This window comes from Prinia subflava, chromosome 7 (genome assembly GCF_021018805.1).
Source record: "Prinia subflava isolate CZ2003 ecotype Zambia chromosome 7, Cam_Psub_1.2, whole genome shotgun sequence".
Taxonomy (NCBI): Eukaryota; Metazoa; Chordata; class Aves; order Passeriformes; family Cisticolidae; genus Prinia; species Prinia subflava.
Window position 1 is genome coordinate 26,491,257 of NC_086253.1, and position 26,652 is coordinate 26,517,908.

The window sequence follows — 26,652 nt, forward strand, 5'->3', positions numbered from 1 at the left end:
CCCGCTGCCCGCAGGTGCCGCGCTGCCCCGCCGCCACACCGTGGCACCGCCGCCGCCGCGCCGGCCCTCGCGTCACCACCGCGGCTGAAAGGGCCCAGGGCAGGGGCACTGGGCTGGCCGTACCATCTCTGTTACACCTGCGCCGCCCGAGGAGCGCTCCCGGACCGACAGAGAGTCAACGCAGCACCCCCGGGAGCAAGCTGACATCTCGCTATGGCTAGAGACTGAAAGAGTCTGGTGGGCGCGGGCAGCGCCCGGGAGCTGCAGGAGAAGCTGGAGAGCTGGCATCAGGACTACGAGGTGGGTCGTGCCGCTCCCCGGGGCCGGGGCAGCGGGCAGCGCCGGGCGTTCCAGCGGCCGCTATGGGGCACCGCTCCGCACGCGCATGCGGTTAGCGCAGTTGTAACAACTTTTAAACACCCGCGGCTTCGGTTATTCGGCTTTTTGTCCATGACAAGGTTCCCTGAAAACAAGGATCGGAGGTTAAAAGTCAGGTTTGAGCGATGCTGGCTGTATTTAGAACAGAAGAGAGCGTTGGAGTAAAAGACCGGCCGGTGAAAGGATCGGGGGTGGGGCTGTGCTCAGAAGAATCGGTTGTGGTCCGGGAACGGCCAGGAGAACGGGAGGGAAAGGCTGCTGACACTGAGAGCGGGTTATCCAACATCCCAGCTCGATCGAGAGGGAAAGGCTGCTGACACTGAGCGGGTTATCCAGCATCCCAGCTCGATCGAGAGGGAAAGGCTGCTGACACTGAGAGCGGGTTATCCAGCATCCCAGCTCGGATGGCTGGGGAAGCCTGTCAGAGCTGAGAGGCTGCTGCAAGGCGGCACGGCCGCCGAGGGGCTTCAGAGCGGGGCCGAGGGAAGAGTTTCGCGTGTGAGGAGAGGGCTGCCGGTGGGATGTGGTGAATCCATGGAGGGGGTAACGGGAAACTGAGGAGGTGAAACAGTGGAAGCAGTAGAGAAGGTGTAAAATTAGGGAAAGATGAGGCGGAGGAACACGATACTTGACAGCTGTGACTTTGCTCAGTGGAAAATCTTAACAGAGTTTTCGCTCCTGCATCCCCAGGTTTCTGTACCTTCAGGATGCAGATAGTTTATCAGGAGCCTGTAACCACCTACTGTGCGCTGTGGTTGGTGAGGAAAGAGATGCAGCATTTTCAGGGGATATCAGCTATTTTCTTTTACTTCATGGTTGGATAGGAATTACAGTTACATAGCCAGTGTAACTCTCTGCAGGATTCATGACAAAGGACAATTTTAGGGAGTTTGGGAGTAGCTGGTAAAGCTACCATAGAGGAGGAACAGTGGCATGCATTTCAAAATGTTGCAAATGTGTGGTGGAGGTAGACCTTAAGAGGTCTGAGCAGCAGTGGGGGCTGACCTCTCCATCATAAGTTGGTGGGGAATAGTCTTTCAGGTCTTGAGAAATGAAGATGAACAGTTTCAGGCTGCTGTTGCAGAAAAAGAGGAGCTGGCAGATGGAAACACTGTGTTTTGTTGCTGTAATGAGCTGGAAAAATGCACTTTGTAGCTCTATTCTGGTGGAAGTGAGCAGGTTGACTGTGCTCCCCAAGGCCAGAGGAAAGCATGTTGCAGCAATCAAAACACAAACTGGTGGGGGCACGGGTGGGAATTTCAGCTGTTTTGGAAGCTTGTAAAAACCGTATGGAGTCATTAAAACCTGAACACCTAGACCGTGATCTATGTGGAAGGTGATACACAGGTTACAGATAAAGATTAAGGAAGGAAAAAGTGTGTATTCTGGCAGGTGCAGTAAAAATTGCAAAATTTTAAAAATTGCATTTGCTGAAAGGGATGTCGTTTTGTTGTTTTCTAGGCATAATTCTGGGTTTTTCTTCTTCAGTGGTATATGTTTCAGTTTGAAATGCTTAAAAGTCAGGTGAAATCGCGTGGAGGCTTCATGTGACTGCTGACAAAGCAAGATAAGAGCCTTATCTGTATTATTTCAGCTAATATGGAAAACCAGATTTTGGGTGTTTTTTTTTTAATCCAACAATCTGCTAGATTATTATTTTAATAACTGTTGAAAATTTTTAACCCAGATTCACACTTTCTATGATTCTTCTTTTAGAGACACTTGTGGTTGCAGCCTCTTTATGATGGAAAAGAAGTATGCTTTCTCAAGTATTAACTGGGTCATACAAGTCCTGATGTCTTGTTCATTTACCTATTAAAAATGTGAACCTTAAAAAAACGAGTATTCTAATGCATCCAGTAAGAAAAGGTTGGAAAGATGTAATTATAGAGGGGAAAATGCCATGCTTGTAACTTTAAGTAAGAAAGCCTACACAGATGTAGTAATTAATGCACATTTATTTACAGTTGAATTCCAGTGGTGAAAATCTGAGCCGATGCTGTGAATTATTAGAACTGAACACTGCGATTCAAAAGCAGCTCTTCACAATTCTCAATGAAACATCTCAAGAAGGTAAATCCGTGCCTTGTCTAATTACTAACATGTTTCACGTATGGCACTTTTTCCAACTCTGGCTCTTTCTGTAAGTGTTCTCACCATTTCCTAATGTATGTGTTTTTTTAGATGAGTGTGCAGGAGCAGTAAAAAGCTGTCTGCTGCCAAAAATATGCTGTTCTGCTTCAAGAGGTCGAAGCCGCAATCAGGTGTGTAAGAAACTTATTTTAAGGGAATAGAACTATGTGAATTGATACCATCAGAAGAGCTTTAATGACTTTCTGTTAATATTAGCCCCTCTCTCAGATTTTACTTAATGAAATATGTCCTTAGTTGCTTGTGGGGACACCTATAGAAACAACCATGCTATGGTGGAGGAATTTGCTTTGTATAAGAAGTCTGTGTTATTATACTGCTTTCCTTTTCTAGGTAAAGATTTGCTATTTACATTTACATTTGGAGAGACATCATAAAAATGCTATTTTTGTGATGTCTCTGCAAATGTAAATGTATATTTATGAGATATTTGTGCCATATCTCTTTTAGAAAAAATAACACTGTGAAAATACATGTGTAAGCTGGAGGTGTGCATGAACTTTATGCATTAATCTGTGAGCTCCTCTTATTTTTTTTTTTAAGAAAAACTCTAAGAATATCTTAACACTATATTATTTTCTGAAGTGTTAAAAAAAAAGAAGTGTTCATGCGTGTTGTGATACCACAGTGCTCCTGCCATGATATTTGCAGTTGGTATGTATTTGGTATTTACTGAAGGGGTTGTAATACTAGCAGTTTGGCAGAAAAGACAGATCTGTTGTGGCTTTCTGCTTCGAAAGAAAATAAGAAAGTTGACTAATTCAGGCTAGCGGAATGTGAAAAAGGCATATTGTATATGTGGCTCTACGCAGATATTTACTATATGTAATCTGATAGATAGAAAAGTTATACTATATTAACATTAGAATAATATAGTGAATGTAGTTTTGTAATTAACAGTAAGTTATAGTACAATAGAAGCTGTGTATGTGTGTTATATTTTTTTGCTCAAGAAGAGAAATTCCTCAGCACAGAGATAACATTCACAGAGGCCCCTAAACCTTACAGAGGCCTCTAAACCTTCTAGTGAAGAAGAATTTATGGCCTCTTATCCACAGAACCTAACTTTCTCAAGGACGTATGCTCTCATGCGTTCTTTTAATTAACAGAAAACTTTTGTGACAAGAAACAGCTGAAAATTACTCGTTTTACGTAAGATATGAATAGTCATAAACTGAAGGCTTAAAAAAAGAAGACTTCTCTTTGTTCGGGGCCCTTCTCCTTCCTAGCCTTTGTCTGGGAGGGAGGGGGGACAAAAGCCCGGGCTACCTTCTTTGCTCTTGTTGTCTCATTATTTGTCCTGTCTCTGAAAACTTTTTTTAAAAACTTTTATTATTGTATTAATATTTTTGTAACCAATTTTTATTCTTTATTAAATATTCATAAATTTAAAAAAAACGAATGATTGGCGTTTATCACAATTTGGTAGCAGAGGATGGTTTAAAATACCCCACTGTGGGTGCTGTGGGAGGATTAGAGACCAGGAAGACGCGTCCCGCCTGCATTAGGCGGCCTCGGCTCTGTTCCTCGCAGAGTACCCCGGAAAGGGGTAAGATCCAAGGACAAAGGGAGACAATAAGGCAAAGAGAAGGGAAAGAATTCCCTAAAAACCGCGGTAACCAGCTCCTAACATCAAAGTGTGCACGAAGAATAAAGACCCAAGGACAACGGAGTGGTAAGAATTGCTGGGATTGGGGGGGGGGCAGCGTTTGGCGCGGAACGGGGGCTGAAAGTGTGTGTGCCTGAGAGGCGGGCTGGGGTAACACCCGGACCTTCCAAGCGAGTGCGGAGTCCCCTACGCTGCGGTTCCGTTGTCCCGCGAGGGAGACGGCCAGTACGGGGACGAAAGTGAATGGTAAAAAGGAGTGAGAGAAACCCCCCCAGGGAAAAAGGTGAAGTGTGTGAAAAAGGGGACCCTAAAAAACTTTTGCTGGGATTGAGGAAAGTATTCCAAGAACACCCAGGTTTGTTGTTTATTATTATAATTATAATAATAATAATAATCAGCTGGATTGAGGAATTATTCCAAGAGCACCCAGGGTTGATAACCAGCTGGATTGGAGGAAGCAATTCCGAGACATCCAGGGTTATGTTAAATTCTGCAGAATCTATGAAATAAACCCAAGAGCACCTGAGGTTGGGAAGGGAGAACCCCCCAACACTGTCAGATTGAGGGTTTGGTGAAGGGCATTGTCTGCCCGGGTTGATAACCAGCTGGATTGGAGGAAGCAATTCCGAGACATCCAGGGTTATGTTAAATTCTGCAGAATCTAGGAAATAAACCCAAGAGCACCTGAGGTTGGGAAGGGAGAACCCCCCAACACTGTCAGATTGAGGGTTTGGTGAAGGGCATTGTCTGCCCGGGTTGATAACCAGCTGGATTGGAGGAAGCAATTCCGAGACATCCAGGGTTATGTTAAATTCTGCAGAATCTAGGAAATAAACCCAAGAGCACCTGAGGTTGGGAAGGGAGAACCCCCCCAACACTGTCAGATTGAGGGTTTGGTGAAGGGCATTGTCTGCCCGGGTTGATAACCAGCTGGATTGGAGGAAGCAATTCCGAGACATCCAGGGTTATGTTAAATTCTGCAGAATCTAGGAAATAAACCCAAGAGCACCTGAGGTTGGGAAGGGAGAACCCCCCCAACACTGTCAGATTGAGGGTTTGGTGAAGGGCATTGTCTGCCCGGGTTGATAACCAGCTGGATTGGAGGAAGCAATTCCGAGACATCCAGGGTTATGTTAAATTCTGCAGAATCTATGAAATAAACCCAAGAGCACCTGAGGTTGGGAAGGGAGAACCCCCCAACACTGTCAGATTGAGGGTTTTGTGAAGGGCATTGTCTGGCCAGGTTAAAGAGTGTAAAAGTGTGTGGAAAGTAAAAGGTACCTTGTAGTTGTGATTGTTTTGTTGTGTGTGAGATTAAGTGAAAAATAGAGTGGAGTGAATGTGGACGAATGAAAGTATAGAAAGTGTAGATTTTTATTTAATTTTAAGTTTTATTATAGTTCCTCAGAGAAGATAAATTGTATTAAGAAATAGTGTGGGAGAAAGAAGAAAAGTAGTTTTTGTGGGGGTAAAAGGGAAGGTGAACAGAGACAGGGATGGGTAGAATAGAGAAAATTTTGAAAGAAAAGGGATAGAAGTCCAGTGGGGAGAAATCATCGACAGAGATACCACCCTAGGATCGTCCCCTGGGAGTTGCACTGCCGGCTCCGGTGTTGGTGCCTGTCTCAGTCCCTGTGCTTGCCCCAGGTTCTGGCTTGTCGCTTGTTTCTGCCCCAGTTTCCATCCCAGGCACGAGTCCGCTGTTCGCAGCGGCAGCCCAGCCGGTTTCTCCCCTCCCCCCCCCTCGCTGTTCGCAGCGGCGGCTCAGTCGGGACCGGCACCCCCCCCGGTCCCTCCGCCCGCCGCTTCGGGACCGGCTGCAGCTTCTCTGCAGCGACGGCCCCGGCCCCCACCCCGGTCCCTCTCGCTATTTTCCCGCAAAGGCTTTTTCAGCCTCATTCCCAGTATTTTGTTTGTTTGCTAGTTTGTTTTGGCAGCGCTGAGCGTTGCCGCCACTGCCTTGCTTTTGTTGGAAGCGGCGAGTACGGTCGCCATGAGCCACGCGGGGGGGGTGGCCGCGTGGTGGCTTAGCCGACCCTGGAGGGTCCCCCCCCCCACGGCGGCGGTGGCGGCAGAGCGGCCGGTTCCCCTCCCTCCTCCCCCCAGCAGCGGCGGTGAATCCCCCTCCGCTTGCGGCGCGAGGGGGGGGGCTTTTCCCTCTCCCCTCCCCCCCCAGCGGTGGCGAGCCCCCCTCCGCTTGCGACACGGCGGCGGCAGGGCGGCTGGTTCCTTCTCCTCCCCCCCCCAGCGGCGGCGGCGGGTTCCCCGTCACCCCCCCTCCCGTTCGCGGCGGCGGCGGCGGCGGCGGCGGCGGGGCAGCGGGCTCCCCCCCCCCCTTCCCCCCTTCCCGGCGGTGGTTCCTCCGCTGTCGGCGTGTGGCGGGTTGGTCCGGTCCCTAGCTGCCTCAGTAGCGATTCCAGCTCCGGTGGTGCTGGGCGTTGACTGCCGGAGGCGGCTGGACCCGCCAGCGTGGGCCATGCGGAAAGCGCGGCCGCATGGAGGAGACCGGAAATTGCTTCCCCTTCGGGAATTCCGGTGGCAGACCCCACCCATGCCCCGTCCTTGGAGGACCAAAAAATCAGTGATCAGTCCTCCAGAGCTCCCCACTTCCTGTTGGGGAAGCCGTTCCCTTGGAAACCGCAGTCAATGCAGATCTTCTCAGGAAGAAAGGGAGACGGGCGGCCGCACAGCCGTGCCATGGCAGAAGGCTGCCCGGTGGAGGCGGCGGCGCCGAGCCGTGCGTGGGACGCGCAGCTCCCTGCCTGCCCCTCCTCCAGCTCGCTTATCAGCGCCCGCAGCTGCCCTTTTCCTTATGACCGAGAGACTCGGGTCATAGAAGTTTTAAAGATTTTTTCAGTGTTTCTCATGCGCTAGCCTTCAATTTCTTTTAAATCGGTAGCCTGTAAAATTCAGACAGCGTGCATGTGTTCTGGGATGTTTTAGGAAGGACTTGTAAGTTTTTTTTTTTTGAGAAGAAAGGAGACAGTGTCTGAAGCTGTGCTTTTTTAAATGACTGCTGCTTGATGTGCTAACATTTTTTTTCAAGCGTTTTTCACTTAGTGAGAGAGAGCTTGGCCATGTGAAGTCAGTGTTTAGTGCTTTCTAAGTGTCTCTTCTACAGTTGATGAATGAATGTGTGTGAAAGTTGAAGGAGGAGGAGTGAAGAAAGAGAAGTATTAGTGTTCACTGGATTATTTGCTTAGTCTATGTTATATTTTAGAAGATGCAGACAGGAGGAAGAGTTGGAATTTGTGGAAGGTACAAAAGCAAGAAGAATTTGTTTGGTAGATATTTCAGAGAGGCATGGTGTAAGTAAAGATGTGATGGAGTGCAGGAGCAAGAAGAGACTTTTGCCTGTCATCAGGGATGTGGTGATATAGAAAGATACCAGAATTTAGATAGGAGATGTTTAGTTAGTCCCAGGAACAAGGAGTAATTTGTTAAGATGAGAATTACAAGTGAAATTAGAAATAAGAGTGGCTCCAAAAGATGAAATAATTTGGCAGACCAGGAAGCTAAGGTGCAGCAGAGAATGAAGCTAAAAGGTTCATGTTAATATTAACTCCAAATAAGGAAAATTGAAAATTCCAGAATTTAGTGAAATAGAGGAAAAAGAATTGAAGGAGATAAGAGGTAAACCAGATGAATCAAAGAAACAGAAACTTCTTGATAGAAGGCAATTACTTAATAAAGTACTTACTAGAAAAATATTAGAAGACATGCATCAGAAAACTCACTGAGGTACCCAAGCTTTGTGTGATTATTTCCTAAGAAACTATGAATACATTGGGATTTGTAGGATAACAGAGAAGATAACTGAAAGATGTATAACTTGTCAAAGGATAAAATAAAAAGATAATGAGGAGAACTACACTGGAAGGTAAGGAATTAGCCTTTAGACCATTTCAAAGTATCCAAGTAGATTTTACAGAACTTCCTCAAGTTCAACGATGGAAATATATATTAGTAATAACAGACCATTTAACTCATTGAGTGGAGGCAGTTCCCACTGCCAAGGCTACTGCTAATGTGGTAAGTAAAACCCTTTTGAAACAAATTATTCCAAGATGTGAGATGGTTAATAAAATAGATTCAGACAGAGGAACACACTTTACATCAAAAGTGTTACAACAATTAATTCAAGCTTTGGGGACCCCAGGCCCAGCAGCTCTGGCTTTGTAAGAAAACCCTAACAGAAGCTGTGAGGCAGCTGTACCAGGACCCCCCTGACCTTAGGCCCCTCTGAGCATTGGGGTCTAAGAAGAGAATGAATATCTTTGTCCCCAAGAGGGAAATCCCAGAAGCCCCAGGGTGTCCTTGGGGAAGTGTTCCTAAGTTCTGCTTCTGTTTGTCAATAATGCTGGGGTTGGTGTTGTTTGTTAACCTGTGTATACACACCAGAAAGGAACTATTATTATAGTCCCAGATCTTCGCCTGAGAGGCCCCTAATTTTCAAAATTACAATAATTCAGAGGGAGAGAATTTGAATTCTTCATTACAAGGGTGGCTCCAGCTTTTCTGTGGCAGATACCTGTCTTTCAGACTAAGACAGGACCATTTTTTTAGTTATCCTATAAAACTTAGGTGTGATATTTATAACAGTATTTTAGCATTGTAAAGCTTGTATTCCAAGATTTTGTTAAAACCTATGATCAATTTAATATGCTGCTATTTCTGTTGGCTATATGGTGCACACACAGATAGATTATGTTGTGCCAAAATGCAATTCAAAGGAATTATAAATTGCACCATATCAAAATTGTTGTGATTAATATCTCTAACTCCAAAATGAGAAGGTCCTTTTCAGGTATTGCTGGCACTGAGGCTGCGATCCGGACCAGGGAACAAGGGTGGATCCACGCCAGCAGAATCAAAGGACCTGTGGAAAAGCCTAAGGAGTGGACAATATCATCGGAACCGGGTGATACGAAATTAACCCTAAAACGGGAATGAGAGGTGATGAACTGGGGAGATCCACATGATCCAGGAAACATACGCAGGATCACACCTGACTGGAAACTTAGACTGAGTTTTGCATCAGTAGTTTCAAATACCACCTGAGAAAACTTTAAGACACCTCCAGTACCCTCCATGGGGAGGATACTGCCACCGCAGACAGGAAGATCAGAAATGTTTCGGACAGAAAACCCCTGTAATTTTTGGCCTTAGCCTGTGATTTATATAAAGAGGAGGGTGAATTACAACCTCATATATTGCCAAGCCAAATACCCTGTTTGATTCACCCAAATACTGGACATGCTGGTTGGTTTAAATGTGTTTGAGCTGTGGGAAAAATTGGTACTGTAGTTCACACAAAAGACACTCTCGTTGCATGAAGTGTAGAGTGTCACCTGAGCCCCCTATCCAAGCAGAACTTGGAGCTACTGAAATAATAACTTAGTTGTGTGGTTGGGAGTTATTAGTGCCTCTTGAATGGGAGATAGCTGAGAAAAAGTGGGAGACCACCATTAAAGAGTGTCAGAAACTATATGCCTGGAAATTAGCCAAGGAAAAGTGACAATAGACGAGAGGGCAAGACCAGATTGGCCTCTATAATCGCCACCGAGAAGATCACATACACCTGCTGTGGGCTGCAACCCCATAGGCATGGGAGGTGGGAGTATAAGCCATACTGGACCTCTCCTTTTTCTGTCACTCCTTTTCTGTTTCTTCATTTTTGAAATATTAACCAGGCCATGCTATATGGAAAGACACCGAGGCTCCTTCTTTATTTCTCATACTCATGTCAACAGTCACTGTTATAACCCTTCCAAATTGGGAAATTGTATACACAATGGGAAAAAGTATTGGATTGCTGAAAATTTAAGGGGAAGTGAATGCGCAAAAGGGGATAAATGGATGTGTTTCACCCACATTACTAGGAGTAAAGCAAAGGATTTGGTAAAAGAGCAATTGATAAGCAAACAGGCTAGGCCAACACCACCACCTAAACCTGTACCAATCTCACTGGATGGTTTGTATAAGAAGTTGGAACAACAACTAGAGAAAGAAATAGATATTTCACAGATGGGTAAAAATCTGTTTGTAGAATTGGGAGAAAGAATAAGTAAAGAACTTAACATAACCAATTGTTGGGTCTGTGGAGGGGCCTTGATGTCAGAAGAATGGCCATGGAAAGGCAGCAGCTTAGGCCCCATCGAGCTCCTTAAGTGGAACCAAATAAGCATAAGGAGAGAAAATCGACCAGGGGGATGGATTTTGAGTTCAGTAGTTATAGGGGAAGAATGTCTTTGGCGTGAAGGAAAAAGCTCCTCCATGAAGTAAGAAAAACTCCCTGTAAAAGATACAAGGTTAGTAATGGAACCTCTGTATGGTGGGTCCCAGAAGAACCTACCATGTACTGGACCCAGAAAGAAGAAAAAAAAGGAAATTGTAAATATAATTATGAAATCAGGCTTTTTCAGTGTAATGATACAGGAAAAAATCCCTATGTTGGCATCCCAGAGATTTCAAAATTTTGGGAGAATATGGATGAACAAAAACTGGATTATTGGAAAGCACCAGACGGTCTGTTCTGGATATGTGGAAAAAAGGCATACCCAAAACTTCCCCCCCAGTGGAAAGGGAGCTGTACTCTGGGTGTCATACAACCAGGATTTTTTCTTTTGCCTGGACCTGAAGGGGACCACTTGGGGATACCAGTTTATGAGGATCTAAAAAGAAACAAGAGAGACCTAATTGGAGGATTCCAAAAATGGGGAGATGATGAGTGGCCCCCTGAACGGATACTAGAAACGTACGGGCCAGCCACCTGGGCACAAGACGGGAGCTGGGGATATCGAACTCCCATTTATATGTTAAATCGTATCATAAGGCTTCAGGCAGTCGTAGAAATAATAACAAACAAAACTGGTCTGGCCATGGAATTAATATCCAGGCAACAAACTCAAATCAGAGCCGCAGTGTACCAAAACAGATTAGCACTAGATTACCTATTAGCTGAAAAAGGAGGCGTTTGTGAAAAATTCAATACATCAGATTGTTGTTTATAATGGAGATACTATCCTAGATATAATCAATGATATCAGAAAAATCACCCATGTACCAGTTCAGAAGTGGGAATCCATGCTAAGTACCAGCTGGTGAGATAATGTGTTAGGAGTAGAATGGTGAAAGAAACAAGGCTTTTTCCTCTTATGTGCTACAGCTAGTTTAATATTCTTTCCTTGCTTGATCCCTTGTTTTATTAGATTAATCACTAGTGTAGTTCAAGGTATGCAATTAGTAACCTTAGATCAAAAGATGGATACAACAAAAAAACGGTGCAAAAGATTATGGTATTAAGGAAACAAAATAAAGTAGAAGACCCCCTCCAAAAAGCTAGACTGATTTATGAAGAAAATAAACATAGAAGGGATGCAAGAGAGCGGTAAATATCCGCTCGAGCCAATGTATTATAACAAGAAAGAGGAGGGATTGTGAAAAAGGCATATTGTATATGTGGCTCTACGCAGATATTTACTATATGTAATCTGATAGATAGAAAAGTTATACTATATTAACATTAGAATAATATAGTGAATGTAGTTTTGTAATTAACAGTAAGTTATAGTACAATAGAAGCTGTGTATGTGTGTTATATTTTTTTGCTCAAGAAGAGAAATTCCTCAGCACAGAGATAACATTCACAGAGGCCCCTAAACCTTACAGAGGCCTCTAAACCTTCTAGTGAAGAAGAATTTATGGCCTCTTATCCACAGAACCTAACTTTCTCAAGGACGTATGCTCTCATGCGTTCTTTTAATTAACAGAAAACTTTTGTGACAAGAAACAGCTGAAAATTACTCGTTTTACGTAAGATATGAATAGTCATAAACTGAAGGCTTAAAAAAAGAAGACTTCTCTTTGTTCGGGGCCCTTCTCCTTCCTAGCCTTTGTCTGGGAGGGAGGGGGGACAAAAGCCCGGGCTACCTTCTTTGCTCTTGTTGTCTCATTATTTGTCCTGTCTCTGAAAACTTTTTTTAAAAACTTTTATTATTGTATTAATATTTTTGTAACCAATTTTTATTCTTTATTAAATATTCATAAATTTAAAAAAAACGAATGATTGGCGTTTATCACACGGAAGATCTTCAAGATCCTGAAATTTGACAGTGATGTCTCTCTTTTGTTTCTCATTTTTACACCTGCTCTGTCAAAATCTCTCACAATTTAAATAGGACAAATAAAAAGTGATATGCCTTAAGAGTCAGAGTCTAGTATAATGCAGTAGCAGGGTTCTGCCAATTCCCCCCTAAATATAAAGTAACAATGTTATTAAATGACAGTACACCAGGCATGCCAGTTACAGATTTGTCATTGCATGTGACATTCAAAATTCAAAAAGAAAACCCTATTGCACAGTTACTTATTTAATTCCAGAACTAGCAGGCCATTCTATGGGTTGTTAAAGGCAGCTGCATGTATAGTAGTGTGCTTTCTGGAATGGTAATATTTGCCTCCTGTGTTCTAATAACTTTTCCTGTTGTTTTGTGTACATGAATTCCCAAAAAGTTTACTTGAGTTGGTTATGTGGTCAATCAGAAGTTGACTAAGTGGAAAAAACCAACTGTGTGACACATCTGCAAAATGCTTTGTTCTGATGATTCAGGCAGGAAATCTGCGTATGCAGACCTTCCATAATTTCTACCATGAAGTGTAAAATAAGTGAATATTTTTCTTTATATAATTGAGTCTTTGTTTGTTGTGCTTGAAAGGTATTGCTTATGTCTCACAGAGAATGCAATTGTTTTTGTTCTCAGTTTCTTTAGAAATGGTCATTGCTGAAATATTTAGAAATGCATCTGCCCATAATGCTGTCGTACTTTGCTGAGGGAATCTATAAGGTAGAACATTCAAGCAGTGTGACTTTTTTTTTTCTGGTTTCTGATTTCCTGGTAGGATCGAGCTGGGGGAGAGCTACAGCTGAGAGATTTGGCCTGCAAACCGAAATGCCGACTGCGAGACCTGGAGGAAAAACTAGCTGAAACTCGTGCGGAGCTCTGCCTGATGGAACGAGTAGGGAAATTACCTGCAGTTCTTGCTGTTTGCTTTTTGTTTTTCAGCAAGCCATGTTTTTCTCTTGACTTTTAAATCTTGATGGAGATTTGTAAAATGTTTAATTTCTGGCCTAAAACCAGAGTTTCAAAATGCATCTAAGCTCTATATCGTGTGTATGTATCCAAAGTGGGGTACAAATGATACGGTCACACCCACATTCATAAATTGACTTGGTAGGTTTTGCTTCTGGCAGAGATGTTGAAAAACATGCCAGTATTCTACATAAAAAGGTTTTGTATAGTCCATGACAATCCCATGTAGAGTTATAGTCTATGAAATGTTGCATGCTGAGCAAACCCTAAATAAAAAATCAGTTGAGTAGCCATAGTGTAACACTGAAAGACCTACAACATGTCACAATTAATTATGCAATGTAATTGATATGTCAATATCTGGGAAGATAAAAGTCACTGTCATAAAAGATGGAGGAAGAAAGTCAGATTTCCAGAGAAGTGACTAGGCCTGAACAGTTTTTGCCTAGTTGCATAAAACATATTTTGTGGAGCAATATAATATAAAAATTACTAAATTGCTTCAGATACACATTTGTGCAGTTATTACCAGTTCCAGGGCCATTTTAGAGGTAGCTCCAAGTGGCAGACACGTTATCATGCATCCTATTAGCATGAGAACAATGACTCTTCACAAGTCTCGGGTCAGTACATAAGTGATATAAGTTCATGCCCTTAATAAGTGATTCCAAGAGTATCAGTTTGGATTTTCCCCATGCCTATTTCTAGAACTCCTCTTCCCAAATCTGATTTTCTTTCCCTGTTGTCCTTTATAGTAGAATTCTTTAGCCCTCTTTTACTACTGTTCCTGCTAGAAGTCTTTTCTGAGGGAGCTGACTAAGGATGGAACTGGTCAGTCTTTCCTCTTAGCAGATGTTGCTGGCCTTATTACCTGTGGTCACCTCAGTCAGCCTGCTCCTTAGAAAGGTGGAACAGGAATCTTGTCAATTGATAAGTGTTAGAGATTTCATTGGTTCAGATCCTCAAAAATCTCACCAGAGTCCTCCAGTAAAGAAAAGGAAGGACAGAGTGAATACCTTCAAAATAGATAGAAAACATCTTTTTTATTTTTTCCTTCCACTTTTGGTAAGAGGAAAGCAACAGTAATACTGGTGTTTGGAGGGAAAACAGAGATGTTGGAATAGTTTTTAATATTTAGTAAGAGTAAAGGACAGAAGATAAACTTGCTTTACTGGTTGTCTGCCAATCTTTAAGAAACACTCCTTCTTTTGGGGACAGCAGGAGAGAAATTGTTAACTTTGGTATTACTTGAATAACATCTGTGATATCCTTTGACTGACTAATACATTATAATAAAGAAAAGAGCCCAAGAACCTGACAGAAGAAAATACCTAGCTTCTTAATCTGTAGGAAGGAAAACCAAGCTAACGTCTTGCTAACGTCAAGCTAACGTTAGTTAACGTCTTAAATATGAGAAAGAAATTAGTTTCTTTTAGACCTGATCATCTGAGCTAGTGTAAGGACACCAGATGTTAACCAGTGTTTTTTCCTATAGCATGGAGTCCTAGATCCACTCTCTTGCCACAATACACTTATATAATTTAAAGTCAGATCAAGGGTCTGCTTTGTTTCGTTTGTTTTTAAACTGTTTATTTTTCCTGTATTTCAGGATAAGAAAAGCATGCTGAAATTATTCAGCAAGCATAAAGAGCTTGATCTATAATTTTCCTCTTTTATCTGCTCCTGTTGTTTGATGATGAGGATTACTTGATAGATAGTTTACACTGATAGAAGGACACCTTGTGACTGACTGTTCTGTGTGATTAAGTCTGAAGTGTTCTCCTGCTGACGACTGCAAAACCATAAAGAAGTTAAAGAAACTGAATGACTATGAGCAGCAACTCCAACTGTTGCAGGAGGAGATTTCTATCCTGGATTGCCAAAGGTCTGCTCTCCAGTGCAGGTAGAGGCCTTACTCAGAGAAGTCCCTGAATCATAGAGATCAGTCATGTTAGGCAGCATGAGATTCCTTCTCATTTGAAACTGAAGTATAAACAAACAAAAGCTAAGCTTTTTTACTTTGTTATGAGGGAACATAAATTCTTTAGATGATTTCTTCTAGTGCCCAAATATTTTATTTTTAAGCAACTATGTTAAGTTTTAGACAAAACAGCAAATAATGCAGCTTTACAAAATACATAGAGAGCAACTGTATGGAATAAAAAGAGAAATTTTTGTTGATGAGTTCTGCCCTGTAATTGTACAGTGTTCAGTTTTTACTTGTTTGACTTTAGCAGTACTCTTCAGTGGTACTGAAAGAAGAGGAAATCTCCAAAATATTACTAGTTAAAAGCATGTTTCCTAGGAACAAATTGCTTGGCTACACATGCTTTAGGAATTACTTTATTTTTACCATTTATACTTTAGCCCATAAAAGATATTGATGAAAATGTCTTCATATTAGACTGATCAGCTGCAGCTTCTTTAATTACGTTGGCTCAAAATCTCACCCTACTCTTGTAAAAATTAAATTGACAAAATAATCTGCCTAGGGAAAAACACCTGAGGATGGTCAAGTGACATGAAGCTTCTTTGCACGTGTGTTGTAGGCTTGGCTGGAGCTGCTCTCCTTGCCGTCCTTGCAAGCCCTGCGACCCCTGCGACCCCTGCAGCCCCTGCATCCCGTGTGACCCCTGTGACCCGTGCAAGCCCTGCAAGCCTTGCAAGCCCTGCATCCCCTGTGACCCCTGCGACCCCTGCAGCCCTTGCAAGCCCTGTATTCCCTGCGACCCCTGCAGCCCTTGCAAGCCCTGCATCCCCTGCGACCCCTGCAGCCCCTGCATCCCCTGTGACCCGTGCAAGCCCTGCAAGCCCTGCAAACCCTGCAAGCCTTGCAAGCCCTGTGACCCCTGCGACCCCTGCATCCCCTGCGACCCCTGCATCCCCTGCGACCCCTGCAGCCCCTGCAAGCCCTGCATCCATTGACCCCTGCGACCCCTGCAGCCCCTGCAAGCCCTGCATCCCCTGTGACCCCTGCGACCCGTGCAAGCCCTGCGACCCCTGCAGCCCCTGCAAGCCCTGCATCCCCTGTGACCCCTGCGACCCGTGCAAGCCCTGCATCCCCTGTGACCCCTGCGACCCCTGCAGCCCCTGCATTCCCTGCGACCCCTGCAGCCCCTGCAAGCCCTGCATCCCCTGTGACCCCTGCGACCCGTGCAAGCCCTGCATCCCCTGTGACCCCTGCGACCCCTGCAGCCCCTGCATTCCCTGCGACCCCTGTGACCCCTGCAGGCCTTGCAGCCCCTGCAAGCCCTGCAGCCCCTGCAGAATTTCCGTGAAGACCTGGTCACCTGGCCAGTGCAGGCGGGCCAACGCTTCTCGTCGTGCCTGCCTCATCGCTCGCTTTAACTTCATTTATGCTAAAGAGCGCCTGGATGCAGAGATCCTTTTGAAGAAATTAATCTGTGACATAGAGATGGTGCAGAGGACAATATACTTTGCAGCTCTGGTGAGAAAGAAGTAGTATTTCTTTTTGTACAGGCTGAAGGTGTGTTGTAAAACACTATGTCTGCATTGGATTAAATTGTAGGTAAATTAGCATTTCTGTCAAGTGCAGAGAGGAAAAGCTTTCTTACTTTTTAAATTGTGATTTAGTTTAATTTGGTCCCTTGAAACCACCTAGATACCCTACATTTACCATGAACTCAGTTTGAAGAAAATGGTTTTAATTTTTTCTGTATTGAATCTTCTTTTCTGTATTGAATCTTCTTTTCTGTAAAAATGATGTAACACATACCTGTGTTAGAGAGGCAGCATCTCTTAATGTGTGTGATCCCAAGCACATTTAACTTACTGAAGATTTTTTTCTTTCAACAGTCATTCAGTTTACACTCTCCAACTCAACCTCTTTTCCCAGCAAATGGTCTTGTCTTACATGTTAGACTGTGGCACATAAAATGCTGCTACTCATGATATGTTTGAATGTTATTGCATTGATCATGGCTGTGTGATGGAATCCTGTGCAAATATAGAAGGTTAGGTGGGAAGCTTTTGAATCTTACCTTCTGCAAATAAATTACACCCGATCAGAGAATTCCTTCCCAATGAGTTAACTTTCTCCATTACAGCAGTGTGTTATATTCCTCCTTATTATGATGATAGTGAGTTAAATTAATTTTTTCAGATAGCTGATAAAAATTAATCTTGGTCTCCTGTATTTAACCAGATGTTCTTTATGTTTTCAGGAATCTTTCCGTGCAGCAAAGAAGGCCTTCTGGAAGATCAAAATAGGCGTAAAAGAGACTTTGGCTATAGGTCACTGCGGGGGACCTGCATCACTTGAAATTGCTGCCCTGAACTATATAGCTTGCCACAAGGATCTGTATGACGTTTGTTGCAGTGTCCAAGTAAGTCAAGGGTGGTAATCTCTTTCAGGAGCTAGTAAATTCAGAATATGTAAACTGAAGGAGAAAAAAGTTACTGTATAGACTTTGTCTGGTAGCAGTTTACTTTCCAGAACAACATTGCTAGGACTAGTGTATGTGTGACTTAGTAAAAGCTTGTTTTATTTGTTTATAGCAGCACCTTCTTTCTGAAGCTATTGTTTTCTGGAATAGTCTAGGCCAAGATTACTATGGGCTTTTTATACTGATTTTTAAATGTCAAAAGCTGAGAGGCATATTTAGGGGTGATTTCTATACTTGCCTGTGAATAAAATTGTTATTGAGTACAAATTATTCATGTATGTTTATTTTCAGGAAGTTGTTTGCACCATGAATGTGAACCCAAAGCTTCCATGTCCAGAAAATGTTGATTTCAATGTGATCAACTGTTTCATTCGAGAGGTGTGCTGTTTGGCTTTTTCAATGCAGACGCTCTGTCCTCCTCTTGATGTTGCCTACGGTATTGATGGAGAAGTTTTCAATAGGAGCATGTAAGAAATCTCTATATTCAGGCAGATTCTTACCATTAAAGGTTATGTAGTCTACTTGTTTCCTAATTAATATAAAAGCATAAGATTGCTAAACATTAATTTTGGGCAAAAACCCCTGGCCTGTAGTGAATTTGGTATGTGTTTAAGGTTTAAAATAGTGTATAAATCCCAGCATGTCCACAAGTGTTAACAATTTTTTTAGTGAACACAGAGCCATTTTCTGAATAAACTTCAGTCTCAAGAGCATATTTAATTTATCATTTAAGAAGATAATGATCATGAGTTTTCCCTGTTTGGTCTCTATCTGCCTTTTTTAAAATGTTTGCATCTTTGTTTCTTCTTACTGGCCTGTTCTGTAGAACTCATGTTTACTGAGATCTGGCAGTTTGTGCTGCCAGGATCATCAACATGTTTGCTGCAACCTTCAGGCCGTGGCTGCTGTACAACATACAAGTATTAATATGCTCCCATCTCTTCTGGTTTAGAGCTGAGCAAAACCAAAACTGCCTCTTAAAAATGGGAATTTTGTTAAAAAAATATTCACACCATTACATAGTTTTTCTCTGTTGGGTCACACTGCTTTTTCAGCAGGCAGAGAACTATAGAGTCCTTCCATGTTGTCTAGAAAATCAATGGGATTGATAGGTCATAAAAATGACTCTCAAAAGCAAAAAACCTTACATCACTAAGGAGGTTTCCAGTAATATAATTTAGAATAGAATGGAACCTAGGTGGTGAAAAGCTTGAGAGGTCAAGGAGAGAAATATAGAAGATGAAAGTAGACTCTCGATAAGAGAGTGCAAAGTCATACAGGACTGCTCAATGATCCTACCCAATTATGGGACACTTAGCTTTTGACACTCAAAGCTATTGGCTAAGCTAAGAAGCACCAACACTGTGGTATAGTCTTGGGATGCTTTCTCCACCTATTTGGTGTGTATGGCCTTAGAAAAACCACATGTAATATGTTTTTGTGGGCTGCTGTGAGAGACACATACTCCCATCTGTCTGTCTATCTAGATAAATGTGGCATATGTATATGTTTATATGTATAGTGTATATATGTGGTACACAGAGATGGAGCAAAACTTGTAGGAATTAAAATATCTCTGTTTATTATGTGTGATAGCATTCTATAAAGGGCCAGCCAAACATCATTTGTACCCTATACCTTGCTTCGTGCCTCGGGTTACGACATTGTTTTATGTTACTTGCTATTCTAATACATTACTAAAGTATAGATGCATGGCTTTTTAAAAATTTCTGTTATTTGGTATTTGTTCTGAGTTTGAATCCATAAAGCCAGATGTATTGTTTAGCCAATATTCCAGACTTAGAAAGGTAGTATATATACCTTTGAATTAATTTTCCAAGTCCATTTCTTTTACAGGATCACATAAAGAATACGTATTTTTGTGATGTGGAAAGATATTAGAGCTGTAGCTACTTTTTATCAGTACTGATGATTTGAAACATATTTGTCTTTTGGCACTTGTATGCAGACATTACTTGGAACTGTTTGTTTCAACAGGTACTATCGTAGTTGTGACTCAGATTTCACAGCTCCCTTTGTGGCCTATCACGTCTGGCCTGCTCTGATGGAAAATGGTACTGTACTTGTGAAGGGAGAAGTAGTCACTAGAAAAATGGTTCAGGTATGTATTTTGTTAAAGGAATATGTTAAGGGGAAGTCAGTGGATTTCAACACTGTTTTTAAAATTTAAAAGTTAAGTTTTTAACTGTTCTCTCTATGGGTGAGTGGTATATCAAATATCAATGACGTTTTAGTGTCTCATCTTGTACAAAGGATGAATAGTTCCATTTTCCTTGATGTATTAATTATGCAGACGTGGTTGTTGTTGAAGCCTGTTCTAAGGAGAAGCTTACTGTGTTTCCTCTCTGTCTTCAAACCTTGTGTCCAGCATGGCAAGTCTGCTTGCAGAGTCTGTCTTTATTAAACCTTCTGTCTCAGAAGAGGTTTTTCAAACTCTTCTCTTGTAGTGTTATCGCAGAAGCAAACTTAGAAGCAGAAGCTGCAGCTGTGGCCATCGTCTCCTGCCTGGTCAAGTAAGCCTCAGCTGAATGTTTGTAGTGTTAACAGCATCAAGTACTTTAGCTAGGAATGTAGGCAACCTATTAAAAATGCTGATATGTACATTTTAACACTGGGAATAAATGCCTTTTCTTCATGGCCTAGAATAAGGTGAAGCTGAACTGACAGATAATTATTACCTGGTATAATGATAAGTAGAGATACTGTATGAGAAGTAGATCATAGTTAAATTCTCACAAGTATCAACTGTGTATCTTGGAATGCTTTCCCCCTACTCCCCTTGTTTTAGTGCCCTTCTGAATAAATAATTGCATCATCTGGAAGTGTTTCAGTAATTTTGGAGTACATATACAACATAAAGGTCCTGCCTCCTGGAATTAGTAACCTAAATTTATTCCTAATTTACTAAATGCATCAAAGGAGCGGAAAATAAATGTAGCGTGGGCACGAAGGGAAGGTGGTACAAATAAGCTATGTGAAACTTCGGCAGAGTTCTGCATATGGTATGGTTACACAACATTTTTAATTATTTCTGTTAAAAATGTGCATATTTTTCTAATTGTTAGCCCATCTTATTAAATGGACATACGTGCCCTCAGCTTAAAATCTGAATATTTGGATATGTGAGAGATTTTGGGTAGAGCTCACTTTTTTGTGGATGTGCAGGCTGTGAAAAAAACTCTAGAAAGTTGTTGAACTTGACTTTGTAACAGTAGAGCTGCACTGACAGACGTGCAAATTTTTTGAATGTTGCTGGGTCTCCAGGTGGCTTTCTTGGGTACAGTTCTTTGGCACACCTGATTTTCCTTTTCTGTTTGTCTTGCAGATGACTCGAAGCCGCAGTCTTTCAACAGTGCGGTTTAAATCTACAGGTAAGTTGGCATATTGGTTCCTAGTGACTCAGAGTTTTCACATTAAGCCCTTGAACAATTGAGCAAAGGAACAAAACGACATGTTGAACATCTTTGATTCTAAAGTACTTGCCCAAGTGTTATTTTTAAATTGGGTAGCCCTTTTTTTATGTGTGGAAAAAGGCTGAGATTTCTGACTTGGAGAAGAACTTGTTTTTTCACTCTACTTGGACCACTGTCATGGTTTCTCTCTGGTGGTTGCCTTCACTGTGGCCAGTGCTGTAGTAAGTAAAACTTGCTTCCTTCCCTACACAAGAGACAGTTTGCTGCTGCACACCTGCTGGCTTCCTGCCTTTCAAATTCCAAGGAGATGGCTAAGTGGTGACAGTGAAGTGAGGGATTTCAGGCAGTATGAATATGTGCCTATCTTAAAGCCAACCCAATTCAGAGATTTAGAAAATACAGTTGCACTGAAATGTGCCTTTTTCTTCCATAGGGTGCTAATTGACCATGTTCCTGCGGTGCAGTGCATCTGGATTCAACAACTTTGCTGGTGCCTCTTCTCTTCAGAAATACCTCAAATCTCTCAATAATGTGAATGGCAATTGTCAAATGGAGTTTGTGTTCAGTGTGTTTTTTAGCATTATAGAAGACTTATTTATAATTTTAGAAATGGAACTATTTTGATTTAAAGAAAAAGAAAGTGCATGCAGTATAGGATCATTTGGCAAAATTTGCAAAGCTCTCAGGAAACCATGATGTAATCTTGCAGGTGGAGATAGAATTACTGCATCTAGAATGTTTGCTTTCCACAGATTCCAAATGATGCAGTTTATCTTGATAGGATGTGTAATATAACCTAAATGGTGAATGTTGCAGAATGTTGAGGTTAGCTGTTACTTGAAAACAATGTAATCAATTGGTGCTTATTTACAATTTTAGAAAATAGCTATCATCATAGGATGTGCCAGTCTCACACAGCAGCCTTTTAAATATATCCTTGTGATCCACTGAATTTTCTAACTACAGTGCAGAAGTTGCACAGAACAGTCATAAACTGCTAATACTCCAGCAATACTGGGCTTTATTGACATTTATGTGTGAATGCACGTGTGTCCTTTAGCAAGGCAGTAATAGTCCCTGTTTAAATACATTCTTACTTAGAAATTATTGCAACAAAAACTTGTGGTTTGACACTAGAAGTGTTTTGAAAGTGTGGCACTGAGTATTTGTAGACTTAAAAGATTTGATTGAGGCCTCTTCAGTGTCAGATTTAATAGGCTTTCATACTATATTGATAGATCAGTAATTGTTGTGGATACAGTGAAAAAAATCCTGTCCAGTTATCTTTAGGTGTGGGCATTTATTGCACTTTAAGTGCAAAAATTGGAGACACCTGAAGAGATTTAACAGTGATAAGATGTGTGACATGCCATCCCACTCAAGCCAGAAAGAAATGGCCAGAGCCTGGAGAGGGTGTGCATGTCAGTGGAGAACACCTGAAGGAGCAGCACTAAGGAACTCCAGCCACTCCAGGCAGAAACTCAGCTTCACCAGGAGCCCAGCTTAAATGCCAAAAAAAGCGGGTAGGATGGGAAGTAAACAGGAGAAACTAGAGACGTGCAGACCTGCAGGGCTATGAGCTTATTGGCATCCTGAGAAGCGGTGGGATGGCTCCTGTGTCTGCAGTGCTGGAATGGAAGGGCAAAGGCACTTCATGAGGGAAAGGCAGAGGAGACTGTGTCACCCTCTCTGTTGACCAGCTGGAGTGCATGGCTGAGGAGCTGACAGAGCTTGTGGGTAAGGATTAAAGGGAGGGCAGGAACAGGTGTCATTATTAGTGGGGAACTGCTACAGGCCACCTGGCTAGAAAGATGGAGTCAGTGAGACCAGCTACAGACAGGTAGGAGCAGCCTCATGTTTGCCGGCCCTGGTCCTCATGAGGCACTTCAACCACCCTTATACCTGTTGAAGGGACAACACAGCAGGGCACAGGCAGTTCAGGAGGTTCCAGAAATGCATTGATGATAACTTTCTTCTCTTAAGTGACAGAGGAGCCAAGGAGGGGAGGTGTATGCTGGACTTTGTTCTCACCAACGAGGAGCAGCTGATGGGGAATGTGAAGCTCATGGGCAGCCTGAGCTGCACTGACCATGAAATGGTGTAGTTTGAGATCCTTGAGTCAATGAGAAGAGTGTGAAGCAAGCTTGCTACTCCACACTTCAGGAAAGCAGACTTTGGTCTCTTCAAGAATCTCCTTGACAGAGTGCTGTGGGATAGAGCCCTGGAGGGGCCCAGGAGGAGCTGCATATTCAAGGATATTCAAGGGTTGTCTCTCCAGGGTCAGAAGCAATGTAGCTTTACCAAGATGAAATCAGGAAAAACACCAGGAGACCTATATGGATGAACAAGGAGCTCCTGAACAAACTTAAACAGGTGTCTTACAGAGGGTGGAAACAGGGAAAGGTAGCCTGGGATAAATGCAGAGAAATTGTCCCAAAACCCAAGGATCTGTTTAGGAAAGCAGAAGCACCAGCAGAAGTAAATCCAGCCAAGGGCATCATAGGTAATAAAAAAGCCCCTTCAGATGCATCAGCAATAAAAGAAAGACTAGGCAAAAATGTGGGTCCTGTTAGGAAGGATACAGCAGACCTAGTTACTCATGACATGGAGAAGATTGAGGTATACAATGACTTTTTCGCCTTGTCTTCACCACTGAGGGCTTCAGGCATATTGCCAAAGTTGAAGAAGGTAAAATCAAGGGCTGGAAGAATGAAGAACTGTCTGCTGTAGGAAGAGAAAGAGTTTGAGAACATCTAAGGAGCCTGAATGTACACAAATTCATGACATCTAATGAGTAACATCTACAGGAACTGGCCAAGGAAGTGACTAAGTCATGATGCATCATATTTGAGAAGTCATGGCAGTCCCATGAAGTTCACATTGACTGGAAAAGGGGAAACATAACCCTCATTATTAAAAAAGGAAATAAAGAAGACCCACTGCTTGTGGAAAAAACAGATGCATCCTCATTGTTTTCACTCTGCAGGACAGAGTGCATTTTAAATGTAAAAAAGTGTCTGGTGCTCTCTGGCTTGTGAAATGTTTTTGTTTTGACTGCAGAAACTGTGGGAAGAAGCCATTAAAAGGAGAAGAGGCACAAAATCAGATAAAATGATCTGAAAATGTTGACAGGAGAAGCAGGTTGAGACCGGCAGTTGCGTGTGTCTGTGTGTGTAACACGTGCAGCATAGCTGAGGACTCACAGCATGGACTTGGTGAGGCTGCTCTTGCTGGACGATGCAGCATAGCATGGCTTGCAGATGGGCTGGGTGCTCTCCCTCCTACCCATGGGACCCTCCTGGCAGGATGCAGGACCTGTGCTCCCTTGGTGTGTACCCAAACAGGGGCTGTGGTTTGTAGAACACCTTGGAGCAGAGCAAAAACCTTATGGAACCTTACCATAGTGACTAGAAAGGTCTAGTGGGGATTTTAGATGGAAGATTGTGTGTTAACCTGGGGAAGCCAACTTAGGGAAAAAAATTTACATCTCATTTTCTTGAGGAATTGTCTTAAGAAAGGCTCCTTTGCCCAGCATAGGGCAAAGGACACAAAGATGAGTATTTCCCACGAGATGGCAGTATTGCCTTAAGAACAGAAAAATCAAGTTTTTCTTTCAACGCAGTTAAAGCTATTGCCGTTGTGAGGTTTGCCAGTAATAATAGTCACATAATAGTCACAGACCAGAGCAGTATCAACAGGTGTCAAATGGAGAATTAGCTTGCTAATTGAACTATTGAAGTTTGCTGCCTGATAAGAGTATGAAAATCCTGACATATGTGTTGTAAGATGAACATCACTATCAATACATTATTGGAGAAACTTTAGGGTTTTTTTCCTATTGAGGGGTCAATTTTTCAAAATTAATAAGTCTTTCTAAAGTGAATAGTATTCATCTGGTTGTGTTCTGACCAATCTTGTCGAAAAACATATACAAAAACAAATCCCAAACTGAAATTCAGATTGAAAATTAACTACTCTTAACATTTGTCATTTTAAAATTACTTCTAGTTCTTACCTAATTCAAGAAGATGGCAGCTTGCAAAATTGTTATCTTCTGTGTGATTTGTCGGTTGTGATGGCTGACTGGCAAGTTGCTTCACTATTCCCTTTGTCTATGACTGAAATAGTTGTTTTTCTAATGAAGTCTGCAAAGTCTTTTAATCAGGAACATACTCCCTGCTTTTAGGTGCAGCTCTGTTTTCTGACCAAAGACAGAGTCAATTGCACCTGCTGAACTCTCAGGATACAGCTGGAGAGAACACTGCAGTCACAACAACTGATTTGGATAATTATATTCTTCAACTTATTAATTGCTGTTGTAAAAGGAAGTTTGTTTAGCACCATGCCCTATCTTTAACTGCAGTGTTGTTCCAGAATGTAATTTCTTTAATGCTTGGAAGTTTTCTTTTGAATCCAGCCCAAATTTATTGATTTCCAGGTTGTACCTCTTTGTTCTTCTGCCAGTGTGATTACCTTCAGAAGTCCTTGTTTCCCACCTTTGGTATTTGCCCTACTGTTGAGAGCAATCATCTTTTCTCCTAGTTTTTGTTTCTCCAAACTAAAACCACCAAATATCCTCTGAAGAGAGGTTTTTCATAGCCTTGATTATCCTTTTGGGTGGCTCTGGGTATATTTGTGTTTCAGTCCATCTTTCTTGAGTACAAATAGCTAGAAATGGTGCCCAGTATTCAGGATAAGGCCTGACAACATCTTTATATCATACACTTATCAGCTTCATGGTGCCATTGTAGTGTGTCTGTGGGAAGTGGCTTAATATCTCTGATCACTTAATAAGCTTCATTATCCTCAGTTGTTTCAAACTGATGAGTCTTTTTCCCCTAGAACTTAATTCATCCACACATTTTTGGTGGCCTCTTGATGTCTAAATGCTTTTCATATGAATGGCATGGTTGTTTTAGAAATGCTGAACTTTGGACATTCATTTGCACACAGACCATGACAATGGTGTCTGTGAGTGCCATGGTGTGTCATGGTGTGCCCCTCTATTGCTAAAACTTACTGCAGGGTGATGCTTTGCATTAAGCTGCCTGAACAGATGTTAGTAACCAGCCTTACAAAGCTTCAAAGTAGCTACCTGGAGCTTGATGATGCAAAGGAAAATACTTAACTCTATTTATGTGCAGTTTGTCAAGAGAAGAAATAAATATGAAGAGTATCACTATAAACTTGCTGAAGTATAGGAGACCATTCAGTGGACAGGTCTCTGCCAGTATTAACAGAAAGAAATACTAGAAATTTCTTATGAAAAGAATAGAAGTTATGTACCTGACTGTTTGCAGCAAGAGCTTAAAATAACAGTGAAATATTTTGTAAGTCATCTAAACTTGCCTTTTGATTTATTGATGACGTGGCTCTCATTTCTTGAGATATGCTTTTTTTTCTTAGTTGTATTTGACTACCTCTTTGCCAAGGGCCTTCATAGACATCTCTACAATATATTTGTCACAGATAAAATGCCCTTCTAAAAATATTTTCTGCCATGGTTCTGGATTTGTGCTGTTTACTGTAAGTCCTGGGTCATCCAGAGCTTTGAAGTCTGTTCCCTTGGTTGAATGGCACTT

General features: G+C 42.2%; 1 protein-coding gene across 2 annotated transcripts; it reads left to right on the plus strand.

Annotated features, from left to right (window-relative positions):
* The first annotated feature begins 138 nt into the window (after window positions 1-138).
* SPATA18 (spermatogenesis associated 18) lies at window positions 139-26,599 on the plus strand. Of its 2 annotated transcripts, XM_063401921.1 has the most exons (12): window positions 139-300; window positions 2,346-2,451; window positions 2,563-2,642; window positions 13,040-13,156; window positions 14,999-15,133; window positions 15,780-16,678; window positions 17,415-17,576; window positions 17,928-18,103; window positions 19,635-19,758; window positions 20,105-20,170; window positions 20,983-21,028; window positions 21,504-26,599. In XM_063401921.1, the coding sequence occupies exons 5-12, from the start codon at window positions 15,055-15,057 to the stop codon at window positions 21,509-21,511; spliced, it is 1,560 nt and encodes a 519-aa protein (XP_063257991.1). In that variant the 5' UTR covers window positions 139-300; window positions 2,346-2,451; window positions 2,563-2,642; window positions 13,040-13,156; window positions 14,999-15,054; the 3' UTR covers window positions 21,512-26,599. The 2 variants fall into 2 exon arrangements, with proteins under 2 accessions (XP_063257991.1, XP_063257992.1); XM_063401922.1 differs by lacking the exons at window positions 139-300; window positions 2,346-2,451; window positions 2,563-2,642 and having other exon boundaries at window positions 6,454-13,156.
* The last annotated feature ends 53 nt before the right edge of the window (window positions 26,600-26,652 follow it).